At 40.1% G+C, this 15,642-nt stretch overlaps 1 protein-coding gene across 3 annotated transcripts in view; it reads right to left on the bottom strand.

Annotated features, from left to right (window-relative positions):
* TEX2 (testis expressed 2) overlaps nucleotides 1-15,642 on the bottom strand; it is a 45,588-nt gene that overhangs the window by 14,665 nt on the left and 15,281 nt on the right. For all 3 annotated transcript variants that reach the window (XM_014255861.2, XM_014255860.2, XM_005526677.3), the window contains exons 2-5: nucleotides 10,822-12,476; nucleotides 4,284-4,484; nucleotides 2,308-2,644; nucleotides 937-1,184 (exon numbers count right to left, since the gene is read on the bottom strand). In XM_014255861.2, the coding sequence (XP_014111336.2) occupies nucleotides 937-1,184; nucleotides 2,308-2,644; nucleotides 4,284-4,484; nucleotides 10,822-12,450 (2,415 nt within the window). In that variant the 5' untranslated portion in view covers nucleotides 12,451-12,476. The remainder of the gene's footprint in view (nucleotides 1-936; nucleotides 1,185-2,307; nucleotides 2,645-4,283; nucleotides 4,485-10,821; nucleotides 12,477-15,642) is intronic.

The following is a 15,642-nucleotide window of genomic DNA, read 5'->3' as shown; positions in this document are numbered from 1 at the left end:
TCTTTGTTTTATCAAAAAATTGGAAAGCAAGACCCAACCTTACATCCTTAAATCCAGTTCAGAAACAACACAAAGAGATGATAAATACACTACAGGGAATCACATTCCTCCTTCCAGTGTTTGCATATAGGATTCAGGAAACTCTATTGTTCCCTCTGCTGCATTAAAGATTTTGTTTACAGTCCAAGAGAATGTCTTGATTTCCTTGAGAACCATCTCAAAACACCTGGAAGTATTAGACATTCAGATGCTGCATCACTGACTACACACACAAAAGCCATGGCAGCTGAAATAATTTTGGGTGTGTACACACACTACTACGACAAAACAGGAAGTTTCCATTAAGGAAAAACAACATATTAAGTGCTTGCAATGACAGAAGAATTCACCACTCTACATTATTCCAGCCAGAACTCCTGAAGCTAGCAGAAAGGCAGTGCTTTCTAAGACAGGCAGGTAGATGCTGCAGTTCTGAACATCATCTCTTGGCAGCTACTGCTTGCAAGGGCTGCAGCCTGGCTCTGCCAGGATGGCTGAGTGAGGAGCCTCTGTTGTGACGTAGATTCCCTGCCAGCACTGCTCATCTATTTTTAGAATAACTTCTGACACGTGCCAGATTCAGCAGCAAATCCATCACAGCTTCAGGAGTGGTTGGGGGCTAGAATATGTTTTCCTGGGGGAACACAAGATGTGTTTATTTATATATTACACCATGGCCTCCTATTCCCTTTTGTATGAAAGTCTGGAAACAAAGATGCATTATATGAATTACAGCTTTTTAACAAACAGTGGTCATGCTGAACATTAAAGATGTGTTTATTATGTGTGTTGTACTTAGTATTAAGGTTCTGTTTACTAAGAGTGACTCAAATGCAGGAGGCCAAAGGATCTGAGCTACAGATGCTGTTCACTGTTCCTTTAGACCACAAGCATTACCTTTTTCACAGCTGTAGGGCTGCTCTCTGCACTGATGACTGGACTACCTGAAGGGCTTTTCTTTTTTTGTGGAACACACTTTGCCATATAAATATTGTAGTCCAGAAGCATTTTCTGCCTCATGTTGCCAGCCAGGTCCTTGTGCTTTGGCTGGGATGTGATTTCTTCTGCATTTCCCTTGCTGCTGCTCCGGCTGTGCGTGAGAACTCCAGACTGACTATCAGTTCTACCATGTGCTGGCAGCACCCCTAAATTCAAAAGGAATAATATCTGTTCAACAGAGAACAAATCTGACAGCCAAATACCACAGTGTATCACTGAACTTTAAAGGAACAAATTTATTCCACAGATATTTCTCCTGAAAAAAGACTAGTGTGATGCTTGCTTATTTTAAAGGCTAAAAGTAAATTCTACTGCTGTGTGTTTAGGTGGTCCTCAACCCAAATTAGCCAGTATTTGCTATGATTCAGTACTCAGCAGGATGTGGGACTGGAGGAGTCAGCTGATCAATAGCATATATAAATATGGACACTCACATATGTATAACACGTGGCAGAATTCCCAACAGCCCTGCTGGAGAATGCCTAAAATAAAAGTCAGGTGATTGAAATGCACCTATGACTAAAGTTGTTTTTTTTTCCTAATCTAATTATAGGCTATTACAATTAGAAAGACTGTCAAAAGCATGTAACTATTAGAATTTTAATTAGCTATTAATTTTGCATTTCAAGAAGTTATGTGCCAGAAACAATAATGTTAACTAATTTTTAAAATTCCCTTCTCAGAGAATAAAGACAGAAAAGCATGAGTCATTCAGGTTTAAAATTGTATCAGAGGATGGGTTTAAATTGATATTCCAAACAATTGATCAATACCATAGACTAATGTTTGCTGGTTCAGATATATATATATTCATATATATATTAGTGCAGGACTTTTATTTAAACAGAGAAATGTGTTGTTTTGAGATGAGAAAGCTCTGTCCTTTACAGAAAACTAGAGTGGAAGGAACAATGGAGGAGGAAAAAGGGGTAATAAGAGAACTGTGTCTAATACTGCAAATGTTGACATCAGTTCCAACATACAGAAAAAGAAGAGACTGAATAACTCATCCTTCCAAATATGAAAGGAGTTATTACAGTCACTGAAAAACAGTGTATTCAAATAAAATAGTCTAAAAATAGTAATAATATTTGAAAGCATACAGCCAAGAGGGGAAAAAGGTGGGAGTAAGGTGGCAATAAGAAGACCAGGTATGAAGAGTATCTTTGGTACTATTATTTTTCGCTTGTAAAGATCACTGTGGCACCACCAAAACATAACTGGTTTGTTTCTTTTAACAGACTTCTACAAGAATACAAAATCTGGTACCTGGCTTGCTCCCACACAAACCAGGTGGCTTCTTCGCTTCAGACTTGAGCTTTGATGCAAGAAGGAACCTTCTAAACCACTCCTCCTTCTCCCTACCCGTCCTTCCAAAGAGATAAAGCACTTGATCCTTTTGGCAAGTGTACTTTGCTCCATCTTGAAGTTTCTTGGATTCCTCATTGTTTGAGTCCCCTCTTTCACCAGGTAACTTTTCCTCTGCAGTCTCCTTTTCAGTCTGGGCCTTGGCCATGAAGTCATCCTGTTTGGCGAGTTCAATGCAAATAGGGTATTTCTTATTCCAAATTCGCTTCCGTGCCAGGCTCTTGGGAACCAGGGAAATCTGAAGGATATATGAAAGGTTAAATTAATTTATTTTTCACTTAAATTATGTTTCTATACTCAAGTAAAGAATACAGGAATGCAAGAGATGAAGATCCCACACTAGATCTTCCAGTTTAACTGACTTAAAACTGCTGGTGGATGTCCAACCCACTGCTATCACTAAGTCTTTGGTGAGCCAAGCCTTGGAATTAAAACAAAGGCCATTTAAGCAGATTATACAATGTGGATTAGAAACTCTTGTTTTCATTTGGATTATCTTATTCTCATGGATTTGCAGAAAAAATAGAAAAACCAAGAACTTTATTTCTGGGACCATGGGGAGATAAATAGATAACAAGATAAAATAATCAGAGTCCAAACTGAGTTTTGAACACAACTTTTCATGCCCACTTTATGAAATTGAGTGTTTGAATTTGGTGACAGCCAAATCAAAAGAATCAAGCCATAAGACTGATTTGCAGATAATTATATTCCAAATTCAGTATGTTTATATCAAATTAAGACAATGCAAGTGATTAGAAGAGTGGCTTAAAAAAAAAAAAACCAACAAAAAACTTAAAAATTCTTATGTGGGGTCTAAACTCAGCAGTGTTATCCAAAAACCGTGGGCAAATATCTTGTTTATTATAGTCAAGGCATTTGGCACTTCTGTAATCAGTTGGGGCTGGGTGGGCAGAAGTACTGGAAATTAGTTCTAAGATACCATGGGGAACCACCATCAGTCAAGTGCTCCCACAGTACATGACAGCTTTGCTTGTCTTCATGATGGGAAAACAAATCTGCAAAAGGCAGGAATCTAAGTTTTTGCTTTATCTTTTCCAGTGTCTTCCTTTAATCGAAGGCAGAGCTGACAGAACACTCCTTTCCCATACAGACTCAGAGAAAAGGAGGGAGGTTTTCCTCACTGTCCCTTTGGTCCCTCTCTCCCTCTCACTTCCAGCCAAGTGAGGCATGGTTTCTGCACTTCTGTATTGCCAAGGCCCTCAGCTGATGCAGTACATTAAAAAAATCCATTCCCTTAATAATTAGGTATTGATGTATTATTTAAAACAATGTCAATGGAATCAACTTCACGTGGTAACTCTTGACAAATTTGAGGGCATCAAACAAAACCAGGAAAACTGTCCTAGCATTATTGTTGATGCATTCTTCCAACTGCAAAAATCCCCATCTCCTTCCCTAGACTGGGGGTACCTAGAGCAAGTCACATTCCAGACACCTTCCACTCTCCTCTTTCACATTCACAGATGATGTACATTCCCTCTTTGAGTGAAATGCACATATTGTCTCAGCTGCCTTGGGGTAGAGACAATCACCAAAGATGAGGCATTTTGGTGTAACCTTCAGAACAGCCCCGCAGTCATCTCATGCATTGGGAACAAGTCTCAGAGCTCCCACGAGTTAACTCTGCTCTCAACTGCCAGAGGAAAATCCTGCCTTTCCCTTACTGTGTAAGTATGTACTTTCTTCCAAATCCTGCTCGATCTTCCTCCCCAGCACACTTTTGCAAGTTAGTCACAACAGTTTTGTTTAAACAATGACAGAACATGAAAATAGAGGAGTGAAAAAAAATTTCAGAATTAAAAAGAATTTGCAAAGTATTCTTTGCTAAAATCAGATAAAAGTAAGACACTCACCTTGCTGTCTGTTAGTTCATAAATTTTTTGACTGACATATGTGACTTCAGGCTTTGGCTCATTGTACACAGCTCTTCTAGAAATATTTTTATTGGGTTTTGAAAGTCGTAGGGTGCTGCCTTCAAGTCGCACATAAACCGAGTGAGTCAACGTGGCATGGTATGTTTCTGGATCATAATTATAAATTTCATTCATCCATCCCTAGAGAAGAAGACACTGTTAATAGGCTTTTAAACTGCTGGAAAACCAAGTGCAGCATGTACCTAAAAACTTTAAGCTATTTTGCAAGTTTTGCCGAAGTTATTGCACTTAGTGCACAAACAGAACAAGGCAATAAATACCCTAAACGAGGCAGTACCAAACCAACAGAGCACGAGATGAGGATGAGATCCCAAGCACACAGTGCTTTTTTGTGACTCAGTCACTTTGTATATGAAGCACAGAGTGCTCTCACCTCATCCCCAGGGGCCACGGTGGGTTCTGCAGATGCAGGATGCCGGGAACAGCCACAGGGCAGGAGGGCTGAGCAGCACAGCAGCTCCTCTGCTCCCAGCAAGGGACACTAATCACCCAGAGCACAAGCAGAGCAAACAGCCTGTCTGCTCACAGACAGCGCTGACATTGTAATCACCACAATTAAGGACTCAGTGGAAGACCACAATGGAGTTTGCTTTCACGCACCATCACCGTTTGAGATCATTTAACATGTTGTGTAACTGCCCAGCTACAGCACAGGAGTCATATATGTGGATTAAATTCAATTAATTTCTGTGCTGTAAAAGAAACACAAAATAAACCAGCCAGTCTTGCTGTAACAAGCCTTTAAGTGCTGACTGACCATGGGGTGATGTTGCTCCTCTTCTCCAAAACCTGATTACAGAAATAGAGATGATAAATGGGCTGGAAGATACGCAGAATACTCATTCAAGGGGAAGTTTTCCTTCTCTTAACCTGCCATACAACATTCTTTGATCATTGTTTTTATCTGCACATCAGAATCTTAAATTTAGCATACTTAATATTCATCAATGTCAACCAAAAGTGAAGGGGAGCAGAAAGTCAAACAGCATCTTTACAAACACATAAGTGATTACAGTGGGGGGAAGTGGGGAAAGCTGAATGAGCACCGCAGTATTTCTCAAAACAAAAAGTTGTAACTACCTTATGCAAAACATCCCAAAAATTACTGCAAGATTTCAACTTATTAAAGAAGTTTCCACCCACACACAGAAATGTAAAATTTACTTTTATGCTCGTTTTCTATGTTTCAGTGCCATATAATTTCACACAGTAGACAGCATACACATTCTTAGGTGCCATAGTAACAGTGGTATCTGTTTTGCTTACTCCAACATCTAGCTCCTTTTTCACTACAAACCCTGAAAAAACTGGATACATTAGCATTTCTTTTATGTTCAGGAAAGATTAAGTCATTCATCTTTGCTCAGCTCCAAAGCAGATTATGTCTTTTATTAACAGAAATGCCTATACGAGGACATACTCTTTGAAGAAGCTTTAGGGTTGTTTTTTTTCTTACAGTAGGTTATCCATGGCTCCCATATAGGAAACACAATGCACAAGGAAGAGTTTTCTATAAGCCATCAAACTCTGCACAGTAGGGCTGACATAGGTTTGAGGCACATCACATCTCCTTCCTAGAAATTATTCAGCCAAGACATCTTTGAGAAGACAGCAATTAATTTTCAGCCAGGAACTCCAGCTGGACTTACTGAAGCACAAGAACATCACGTGAGTTGCCCAAAGCCACCGTGTGCGGGAACTAGAATATCCATATGGCACACAGATCTCTGGAGCAACTCCCACCTGCCCCTGATCAGATCTCCAAGCTATTTCCAGCTCAGACGAAGTCTGGAGCCTGCAGCCAGGCAAACATACAGATGGGAATTTGCTGCCTCAGAAGTTTCCTGCCTTCTCCTGGAAGGCCGTTCAGCCAACACCGCACCAGCTGGCACAGAGAGAAAGGGCTGCTTGGAGAGTGGGTCATTATAGGAAGCTTAGTCACATGAGTCCTTTCTCTAAGTCTAATAAGCTTTCTATTTTCAGTAGAAAGGTTGGAAAATTATGGGTACATGTGGTACCCAGGAAAGAAGGTCAGACTGCACCTGACATTCCTTTAACCGCCTGCTTGAGATGGAAATGTGATGAAAACAAGGAGTGATTTACTCATCAAAAACTTGACTTCCCTGTGCCAAAGTAAGAAGTAAAAATACCTCCTACTTTTCTGATCCCTACCATGTGCCCAGGCTTTCCAGTTCAAACAAATGGATTAGCTGTACAGTCTGCCAAACACACAATTCTCATACCCTGTAGTGCCTCCCCCGCTCACCCATAACCCAACGGAAGTGCAAACACAGCCCAATCACCAGGTTATCAGCAACTGAAAAACCAAGTTTAGGTTTAAGTATTTGGGGTTTTATTTTCAGGCAACAGTCGGGATGAAAGAGACAGCACATTACTTCAAACCCTCCTTGTACATAAAATTTTAGTTTTCTAATTTCTAAGAATGAAGTTTCTTCTTTGCACTTGATTTTCAAGTTATTTTGTTACAGCAACACACTGCATGGCGGACAGTAAAATGTTAATGCTTCACTAAATGATGATTCTTCACCCTATTAATAAATCTGAAAATGTGTGGCAGCTGCAGGAATTTTATCTAAGTGTTAAAGGAGGTAACAACACCACCTGCCTTCTCACTTCAGTGATCTTCAGTTCTGTAAATTGTTTCACCTAGCTTAAAAAACACTGAGAAGGTTATCCAAGAAACCCCTAAAGGAATTCCAAAGTTCCTGCACTTTAAGAACAATTTCAGCAGAAATACCTCTGCCTCTCTTTTTCCAAAACCAAATTGGAACAAAAGAGTCACAGCCCACAGAAACTGTTTTGCAATGCACCCAAACAGAGAAGTTGTGTTACCATAATGTGTTAGCAACAGATAAATTTTCCCAAACTACTGAAGCAACAATGGATTTCCTTGTGTAGGAGAGGAGTGACTGTAGCATAGGTCTTCTCTGTTCTAGCAAAGTTGTTAAAATAAGAAATTTAGTAATTCTGGGAGGACAATGACCATAGTCATATGCCACTGAGCAGCTGCTGGCCATTTACACTGATCCTGTGATCTCCATTTATAAAGGTCAGCAGTTGCTCCACACTCCCAGCTGAAAGCAGGAGAACATGCCTGGCCATCAGGCTGGGAAGCACCCTGAACACGGAGCTGCTCCGAGGGCTGGGCAGCACCACGGCTTTCCTAGCTCAGGTCACAGCAACAATCCACAGCTGCTGCCACTGCTCTGGCTCTCAGGAACACGGCTCTATGGGACATGACCACTTACAAAAACAATTTCAAAAGCACACCCCCCCACAATTTGATTTTCTTCTTTCCTGACTGTGGGCTCCAAATGTTTTATTCGAACTGCAGTTCAACAGAATAATTCATGTAAGAACTGCACAGTCAGGCCTTGTAGGTACCTTGTAGGTACCAACTCTTTAGTGTTACTTATTTAAGGTCTCAGGTGTGTTACATCATCACCTGAGAGCGGAAGATGAGGAGAGCTGCAAAAGATCCTTATGAAGGACCCAGAAGGCTGGGTGCACAGACCAGGTCTGTGGGTAAAAATAAATTGAAATCATTACTTATGATACTCTCAAATACATAAATAAAAGAATCAGCAAAAGCCACTTTCACAATATAAGCCCAAATCTGTTTTAAAACTGTCCCTAAAGTTTCTTAGAGATATTAGCCAGTTAATAGCCATTATTATTAAATTATACAATCAAACGTTTTTTCAAGACTGTTGACCACTCAGATCACACTAATTGTATTCATACCCCCTCTTATTACCACTATTTTAAAATACTACAGTAGTATTTTGCTTCATAAATGAGGAAAAAATATCATACATTTTTTTGAGCTTCATTCACAGGGAATCCAAAGACACAAAAAAGGTCTGAGGTAGGAGAAGCAACCATCAACTCAACTGCAAAAAATATTTGTCTGCCAGAGGCCACTATCAAACATGAAATCCCTTGGATGGTACTCAGGAACAGCATGCTGATAAAAAGCCTCCTCTTTCTGTACAGCTGCGGCTCAAAACCTCCATTTCTCCAGCAGGCACTGCCACTGTGATCTCCTAAAAGTTCATTCTAATGGAAAGGGTAATTTTATCATTTCCATTTTAGCTGTTACTTAAAACTTTTCGTATCAGCCAGCGTAACACAAGAGAATGCAGAGCTGAAAGGCCAAGAAGGAAGTTAGAAAAGACTAATGGATTAAAGAAGGGAAAAATGTGGGCAGAGGAAAAAGAAAAAAAAAAAGACCAGAAGGAAGCCAGAGAACTGAAAACTAAGGGAACAGGCAGATACAAAAATGTACAATGAAGATGCAGGGGTTTTGTGCATTTTCTGGCTGGGGGGATATTTTTACCCAGTACCAAGGACATTGGACTGAAGTAAGTACAGACACCTATAGAAACACACACCTACCAGCACAACAGTCATTTACTTTTTCCCACCGCCAAGGAATAGTTTTGTGGGAGACAACCTGTTCAACTATTTCAGCAATTGCTGAGGGGAATTTTGCACTAGTTTTCGAAACCTGGGAAATGCGAACTTCTCAAACAATGTTTACATGGGGGAGAATGCACACATACTTGTACAAAAATAGCTTGACAGCAGTTTGGCAGAATCCCAACTCCTCAAGCCCCATATGAAGGGATTTTACTCAGAGCATTTATCATAGTTGCACAACAGCAGTCCAGGCCAGAATACCAGACCAACCAGTTCTGAAGAGAACATCTTTATGCAAGAGCCTCAAGTTTGATTTTCCTATATTCCCCTGAGTTTTGTTACAGATTAAGTCCTTAGCTGCCTTTTCAGAGGATCTAAGCTGTCCAGCACTCAATTTGACAGATACAAATAGAAAATTGTTGTATGAAGTGGGAATAATAACTTGCAATCTGCTAAATCATATTACATTATGTTCCACTACAATATGAGCACTGAGCTGGTTTTTAAACTCCTGAAGCATTTACATATTAAAGACAATTACTTTTTGTGTTATGAGCACATGTAATACTCATCAGGTCATAAAAACCATTAATCTACATTTATACAGACTTCTCCATGCTGTTCATTTCTTGCCTACAGCCATTTTCATAAGATGCAACTCGTCAATAAAAGCATTAAAATATCATTTAAAGGTTCCTGACTAAAAGCTGACACCTCAGAGAGCCTAACACCAGCCAATAATGAACACCAGGATCTTTACCAGCTTTGAAGAATCAAGGGTCCTGGCTCCAAAAAACATGGACTTAACTGAAAGTTTGTAACAATTTGTACATGGGAGCAGCAGGTAATTCAATTGGGCAGGAGTGTTAAGTCCGAATTCCCTACAGCAAATAATAACCACAACTTTAACCACAGAATAAAGGAACACCAAGGTAGAATAAGGGGTACACATGCAACTGCCACCTTTATGCAATAAAAGCAGAGTTTTATATTTTGATTCTCTATCTTTTCAGTTACCTAAAGATACACGAAATTAGCCATCAATACATTATAGATTCTATAGTATATATCCATGTGAATTTAAATTAATGAAACCTTTGTGCTGTTACAATTGGAGATGCACCTTCAAAAAGCTCAATTTAATATTTACACAAATACAAAAAAATGCCTCCACAAATACTCTGATAAGCATGTGATAGCCAGCAAAGGTTACACCATCAGCACTCAGAAATTCTTCTGCTGCACATCAGAAACCAGTAGATGTTTTATTGCTCAGAATTCTGCAATTGGGAAAATATTATTTTAATTCATCACAGATGGAGATTAGAAGGGCAGGACAGGGACCAGAAGCACTAAAGGAACATAGGGGCTGGATGGATCAGAGCTGATAGGCAGCAAAGTGACACACAAGAAGTGACAACTTGAAATATCTCAACAACAAGTGGAGGGCAGAAAGCAAGAAGGACAAACTTTTATTTAAAACCCATCTCTCAGGCACATTTTGCTGAATTACAGTTTCTCCTCCCATTTCAATTAGCTCATGCTTGAGGACAACCCATATGCTCTCCAACTCTCTATGCTCTGCTTGAACACAATGCTTTTGTCTCTGCTTATGAACAGACCAGACTAACTACTGCCTAGATAGCAAAATATCCCAGAAATAAAATACATCTCCCAAGATGCAGCTTCAAGCACAAATGTTATTTTACACACTAAACTTTGACACTACTTGCTCTCAGTAGTTCAGTTGGATCATTTCAAATCTATCAGCAAAGCCATTTGCCCTTTTACGTTTGAAGAAATTCCATTTTCTACTGATCCCTAAAGACACTGAAGTCTTACATATTCTTGGATACTAAACCATTTGTGCCCCTGCCAAAGTGAGATGACCCTAAAAAACTATTTATAAATGGGGACATTTCAGCTCATTTACACCCTCAGGATAAATCTAGTTTACTCCTTCTACCCAAAATAACGCACACAGACACATGCACACAAAATGCCATGACCTCACCTTCAGTATTCCGGGTTCTTCAATGTCTAGAGCTCCTGTATTCCATCGCTTTTTCATGTTTTTATGCAATTTGAGATACTCATGAGTACGTGGAATAACAAGCCAAATCACACAGACAGCTACCATAAATCCAAGGGCCATTCCAAGTAAAAGTCCACTTAAATAGCCAGGGAGAGGGATAATAAGGTAAGAATAGACCAACAGTATTAATAAGTATAAAGTTTTCACTGGTATTTTAGGCTGTTGAACATCCAGATTATTTTCATCTTCACTACTGAGCATAGTAACAGTTTCCTCAGTTATCTCAGGATTGACCACAGTTTCAGAAGGTTTATCAATTTTGCTTTCCTCCTCTAGCAAGAAAAAGTCTTCAGAATACAGTTCACAAAACTCCTCATCCTCCCTGCTCACTAGTGCAGACAACGAACATTTTTCAAGTACAAGTGAAGGTTTTGACCCCACATCCTTTGTGCTTGCAGACTGAGAGCTTTTGGTCTCCATCTCTTTTGCATGATCTTCTTCCCCTCTTGACTGATTGCTCTTAGTCACGTTAAAGTCACCCCCAGAGAAGTCCCCTTCCAAATCACACTCCTCTTCCTTAATGCTGTAGTTGTTATTGCTTTCCAAATGGCCATTCAAACTGGAAAGGTTTGAGAGTTCTGAAGCACTTGAAGATAAGGCTTTGGGCCTGTGGCTACTACTTTCATCACCCATTATTTTACTGAGCAGCTGAAGAGGCTCACAGATGACCTCAGAAAGGCGTCTTTTCGTATCTTCAATTTTAGCCTCCATTTCAGGTACTTTAAAAAAGGAACGAGTATCGGACGGGGATGTTAATGGAGAGGAGGGGGCAGTTTTAGAATCACCACCTGTAGCTCGAGGTTGAGTGAACTGTTTGAACAGATGCAAGTTCAGTTTTGAGTCAGGTGGCCTATAAGACACAGCTTCAGACTCCTGTTTAGAAGTGTCCGTAGACAGAGATTTCACCAAGGTTTTCATTAACTGCCTATGTCGCATCGGTGGGGTGGGTTCTTTTGGTTCCACTTCTGTTGAAAAGGACTTGACTAACCCCCTAAAAGGCTTTGAACTAGAAATTGTGGATGATCCGCTAGAGCAGGCAACTGATCTGGAAGGGGATGAGGATGGGGAAGACAGACTGGATTTCTGTTCCACAGGTGGTGGTGCTGCACCTGATGCGCCAAATGTGTGACATGAGTGTGATGATGGAGACAGGACTGGTGGCACTGCACTGAGTATTTGGGATGGGGAAGGAGAGTCCAACAGCTTTACAGTTTCTGCAGTTGGCAGAACTGCAGGCGATGAGGACAGCGGTGATGCAGAGTTGGCCATGTTAAGCGAGGTAGCTGGACCAAAAAGGTCATGGCCGGTATGCTCAAAGCAGAGGTCTTCCTTGGCTTCAAGTGCTGTTACAATGCTTTGGTCATCTAGATCCTCATCAACAAACTCTTTAAACTCCTCTTCCTCCTCTTCTTCCTCCTTCCCAAATGCAGAGAAATGAATAGTGATGGTTTCTCGGGAGACAGATCGTTGGACCTGCACTTTTGGTTTTGACTGCTTTGAGGACATTTCACCAGTTTTCTCTGCATGGCTACTGTTCCGACTTGTCATTGCAGGTTCCAGAGATGTGTCAGAGTCTGGGAAGAAAACATAACACCACATTAAATGCATTTTCCCCCCTTCAAATATCCTTATTTTCAAGCATTAAGCCAAACACATTTTTAAGTAAAAAAAATCCCAAACCAACTCACACCAACAAAAAAACAAGAAGCAGGAGATGCCTATGGTTCAAAATTACAGATCTAGGTTACTGTGCGCTATTTAACATATTTCTACATACCTCAAAATAGCAACATTGAAACACACCAGGCTGTTAAAATTATCTCCAAGTGCCCTAAAATTACCATTCATCTCTGAAGCATCACCTTTCTATTCTCCTGGCCAGATGTACCTCTAACTTCCAGAGCCCCATCCCACCTCAACACACTGAAATTTTTCATTCCTAACTCTCATTCCCTTCTACATGCAACACTTAATGCTTTATATCTTATAAATAAAAAAAATTTGAAACTCAAAGCAAGGTCAGAATATGTAGAGGTCATTGTGTGGGGAGCACGTTATTTAAGCATTTTATTGACTCATGAAAGTGAATTTATCATATATTTACATGGAGAGGAAATAGCATGCATTTAAACTAAACCACTGGTGACCATGCATAGAGATGGACCAGGAATTACAGGATTAGCTCTGCCTCTCCAGCTGGGAGGCAGCACTTTATCTCCACTGCCAAGACAGCGAGTTTACCACTTCTGTAACTGAATTGTTTTTCAGAAGCTGTTAAAATTCTGTAATCAAACTGTCAAGTTGAATTAATGCAAGGCCTTTGTTGACATTTAAAGAGCAGCTCAGAAGAATGATTATGTGGTAGTGAAGAAATTGCACTTCACAAACAGTTGTGATATCAGATTGTATTATCCAGCAAGCCAGTGCCACTTGTTTGGCATCATCATCCTACAAAAGGTTGTAGCCCTTTCTACTTCCTAGCAGAGCTGTTCATGTAAACATTTTTTAACCTGTCACTAAACTAAACTGGGTTAAACATTTTAAACCAGCAGATCTTTGCTATGCAGCTAATTCAGAGTGAGTATCTGTCCATAACTTCTTATGCACTATAGTTGTCCATTTTATGGCTCCTAAATTGTTGACAGTTCCTTGCCTCTTCCAGCATTTATAAACTTCCCAAACAGGCTGCATGGAAGGGGCTGGATGTTAACCTGCTTCATGCAAAGGCTTCAGAAATTTAATTTTCAGGGTTTGGTTAGTGGTTTTTTTTAAGTCTCATTTCTGCTGCACATGACAGGGAGCCACTTTGGGTTCAAAGGACCAAAAGAAACATTCAGATCCTGGTCAAGCTTTCAACTGACATCTCATCCTTGCCCTGATGACTGCTTAGGAGACAAAAATTCTTCTGAAAGATTATCTCTGACTTCAGCTTTTACCATTGAACAAGTTTTCTTCTGTCCTCCCCAAAAGCCATCTGACCCATCCAAGTAGCAGCATTAACAGAGAACTCCTTTCAGTGATGGGGATGTGCCTCCAGCCCACCTGGGGCTCAGTTACCTTTCTTACTACTTACATCTGTGGATCAAGTAGTTACTTACTCAAATATTAAGAACACTCAGTTACCTGAAGTTTACATATACACTTGTCACCTGTACATATAACTTGGTGGGTGCTGAGGTTGGTAAGTAATCTGGTCTCTCATTTCCCTGTTGGATTAGCACACCTGGGAACCACCAGCAGACAGATTCCATGCTCCTGTCTGGTGTCCACAATGGACATGGTTCCCTTTCACATAGTTCAGACTGCAAATTACCAGATTTTTTTGACAAACACACCCAAATTTATTTTGGAGAGGGGGAAAAAAAAAATACTACCGAACAAGATATGTATCCAATCTCATTTCCATAGTGCTGGGCCATCAGCTATCACATATGTTTAATATTTTGGCCCAGTTGTGAAACTGCAAAACTAACACACCAAAATCTGAAAGTACAAAAACCCTACATGTTTTCCAGGTCACTGAGTCATCACAACACTGTACACTAAGGAAGGAAAAAACAAATAATAATCAAAACCCCACAAATATAATAACAAAATTCCTCTTGCACATAATGCTGTTGGCATCAGTTTGACCCATTCTCTTCTGCTGTTCAGCATTAACCATTTATCAATAATATAGGAAAGCAGGAGAAAAAGATTAGCAAACCCCCACCTCTTCCCACAAATAGCATTTTCACTGTGGCATTTTGTATCAGCTAGAACTTCATGTGTTTGGATAGCTCTTTAACACACAGTGTTTACACTGAACATTAATTAGCTCGTGTTTAAACACCAGTTGCCATGCTGTGCTAATGCAGTGCTAATGACTTGAAACAGATGAACTTCACTTGCACACACCAAATATACCAACAAGAGATTTTACTGCCTACTGAACAAGCAAGATTTTCTTAACATCCTGATTAACAGAGAAAGGAAGGAAATTATTGATTAGCCAGTATTTGCCTACCTTAGGCATGTTACTGTAGCAGAAATTATTTCATATAAAAGAACATGTTTCAAATCCATTCCTAAACACAAACTGTTTTATCACGGAGGATTTGGGCTTTCGTTTTTGTTTTTTTCTTCCTAAAGTAGTTGCTGAGAAGTTTTTCCTTGACAGCTCTTTCAGTAGGTGTTAGGTTTTGATAAAGCTATTTCATCAGGCTCTTGAACCATACATTTTTACCCCTTGAATCATTTTAACATATTCACTTCTTAATCATTTCTGGCTACATTTTCCTCACTCATTTCCTCCCCTACTCCTCAGCTCCTCTCCTAACTGTTTGAAAACCTGATGTTCCAGCCTCACCATCTGAAGTGGCACAATTCCAAACTGATTGTTTGCAGATTATACTGTTACCTGCAGAAACACAGTTTTTCACTGGTCCTTCTTTCGAAGGCCACACTGTTCCCCATTCCCTGGCTGCCTCTTCAGAGTTTTTCTGGTGTTGATTCTGAAGATGCAAGGCATCAGTTTTATTTATGTGGCAGGCAGATCTGAGTAATAGTCTTATAACCTCAGGCTCCAAATGATTCAAAACATGAACTTTTACCCAGAAGGGAAGAAGACTGTTCAGAAAATAATTCCTTTCCCCCAAAGGTTTGAACTTCGGATGCTGTTGCAGAGTGGAATGAGATAGCTGCCAACCAACTGCTGCCATTTCCACTTCTGACCTCAAGGCACTGCATCCCCATCTCTCA

This window comes from Pseudopodoces humilis, chromosome 21 (genome assembly GCF_049639895.1).
Source record: "Pseudopodoces humilis isolate 2021_Gansu_Grassland_sample_001 chromosome 21, ASM4963989v1, whole genome shotgun sequence".
NCBI classification, from domain to species: Eukaryota; Metazoa; Chordata; class Aves; order Passeriformes; family Paridae; genus Pseudopodoces; species Pseudopodoces humilis.
Note: the sequence above shows the minus strand (reverse complement) of the source record. Positions and strands in the feature narration are given on the sequence as shown.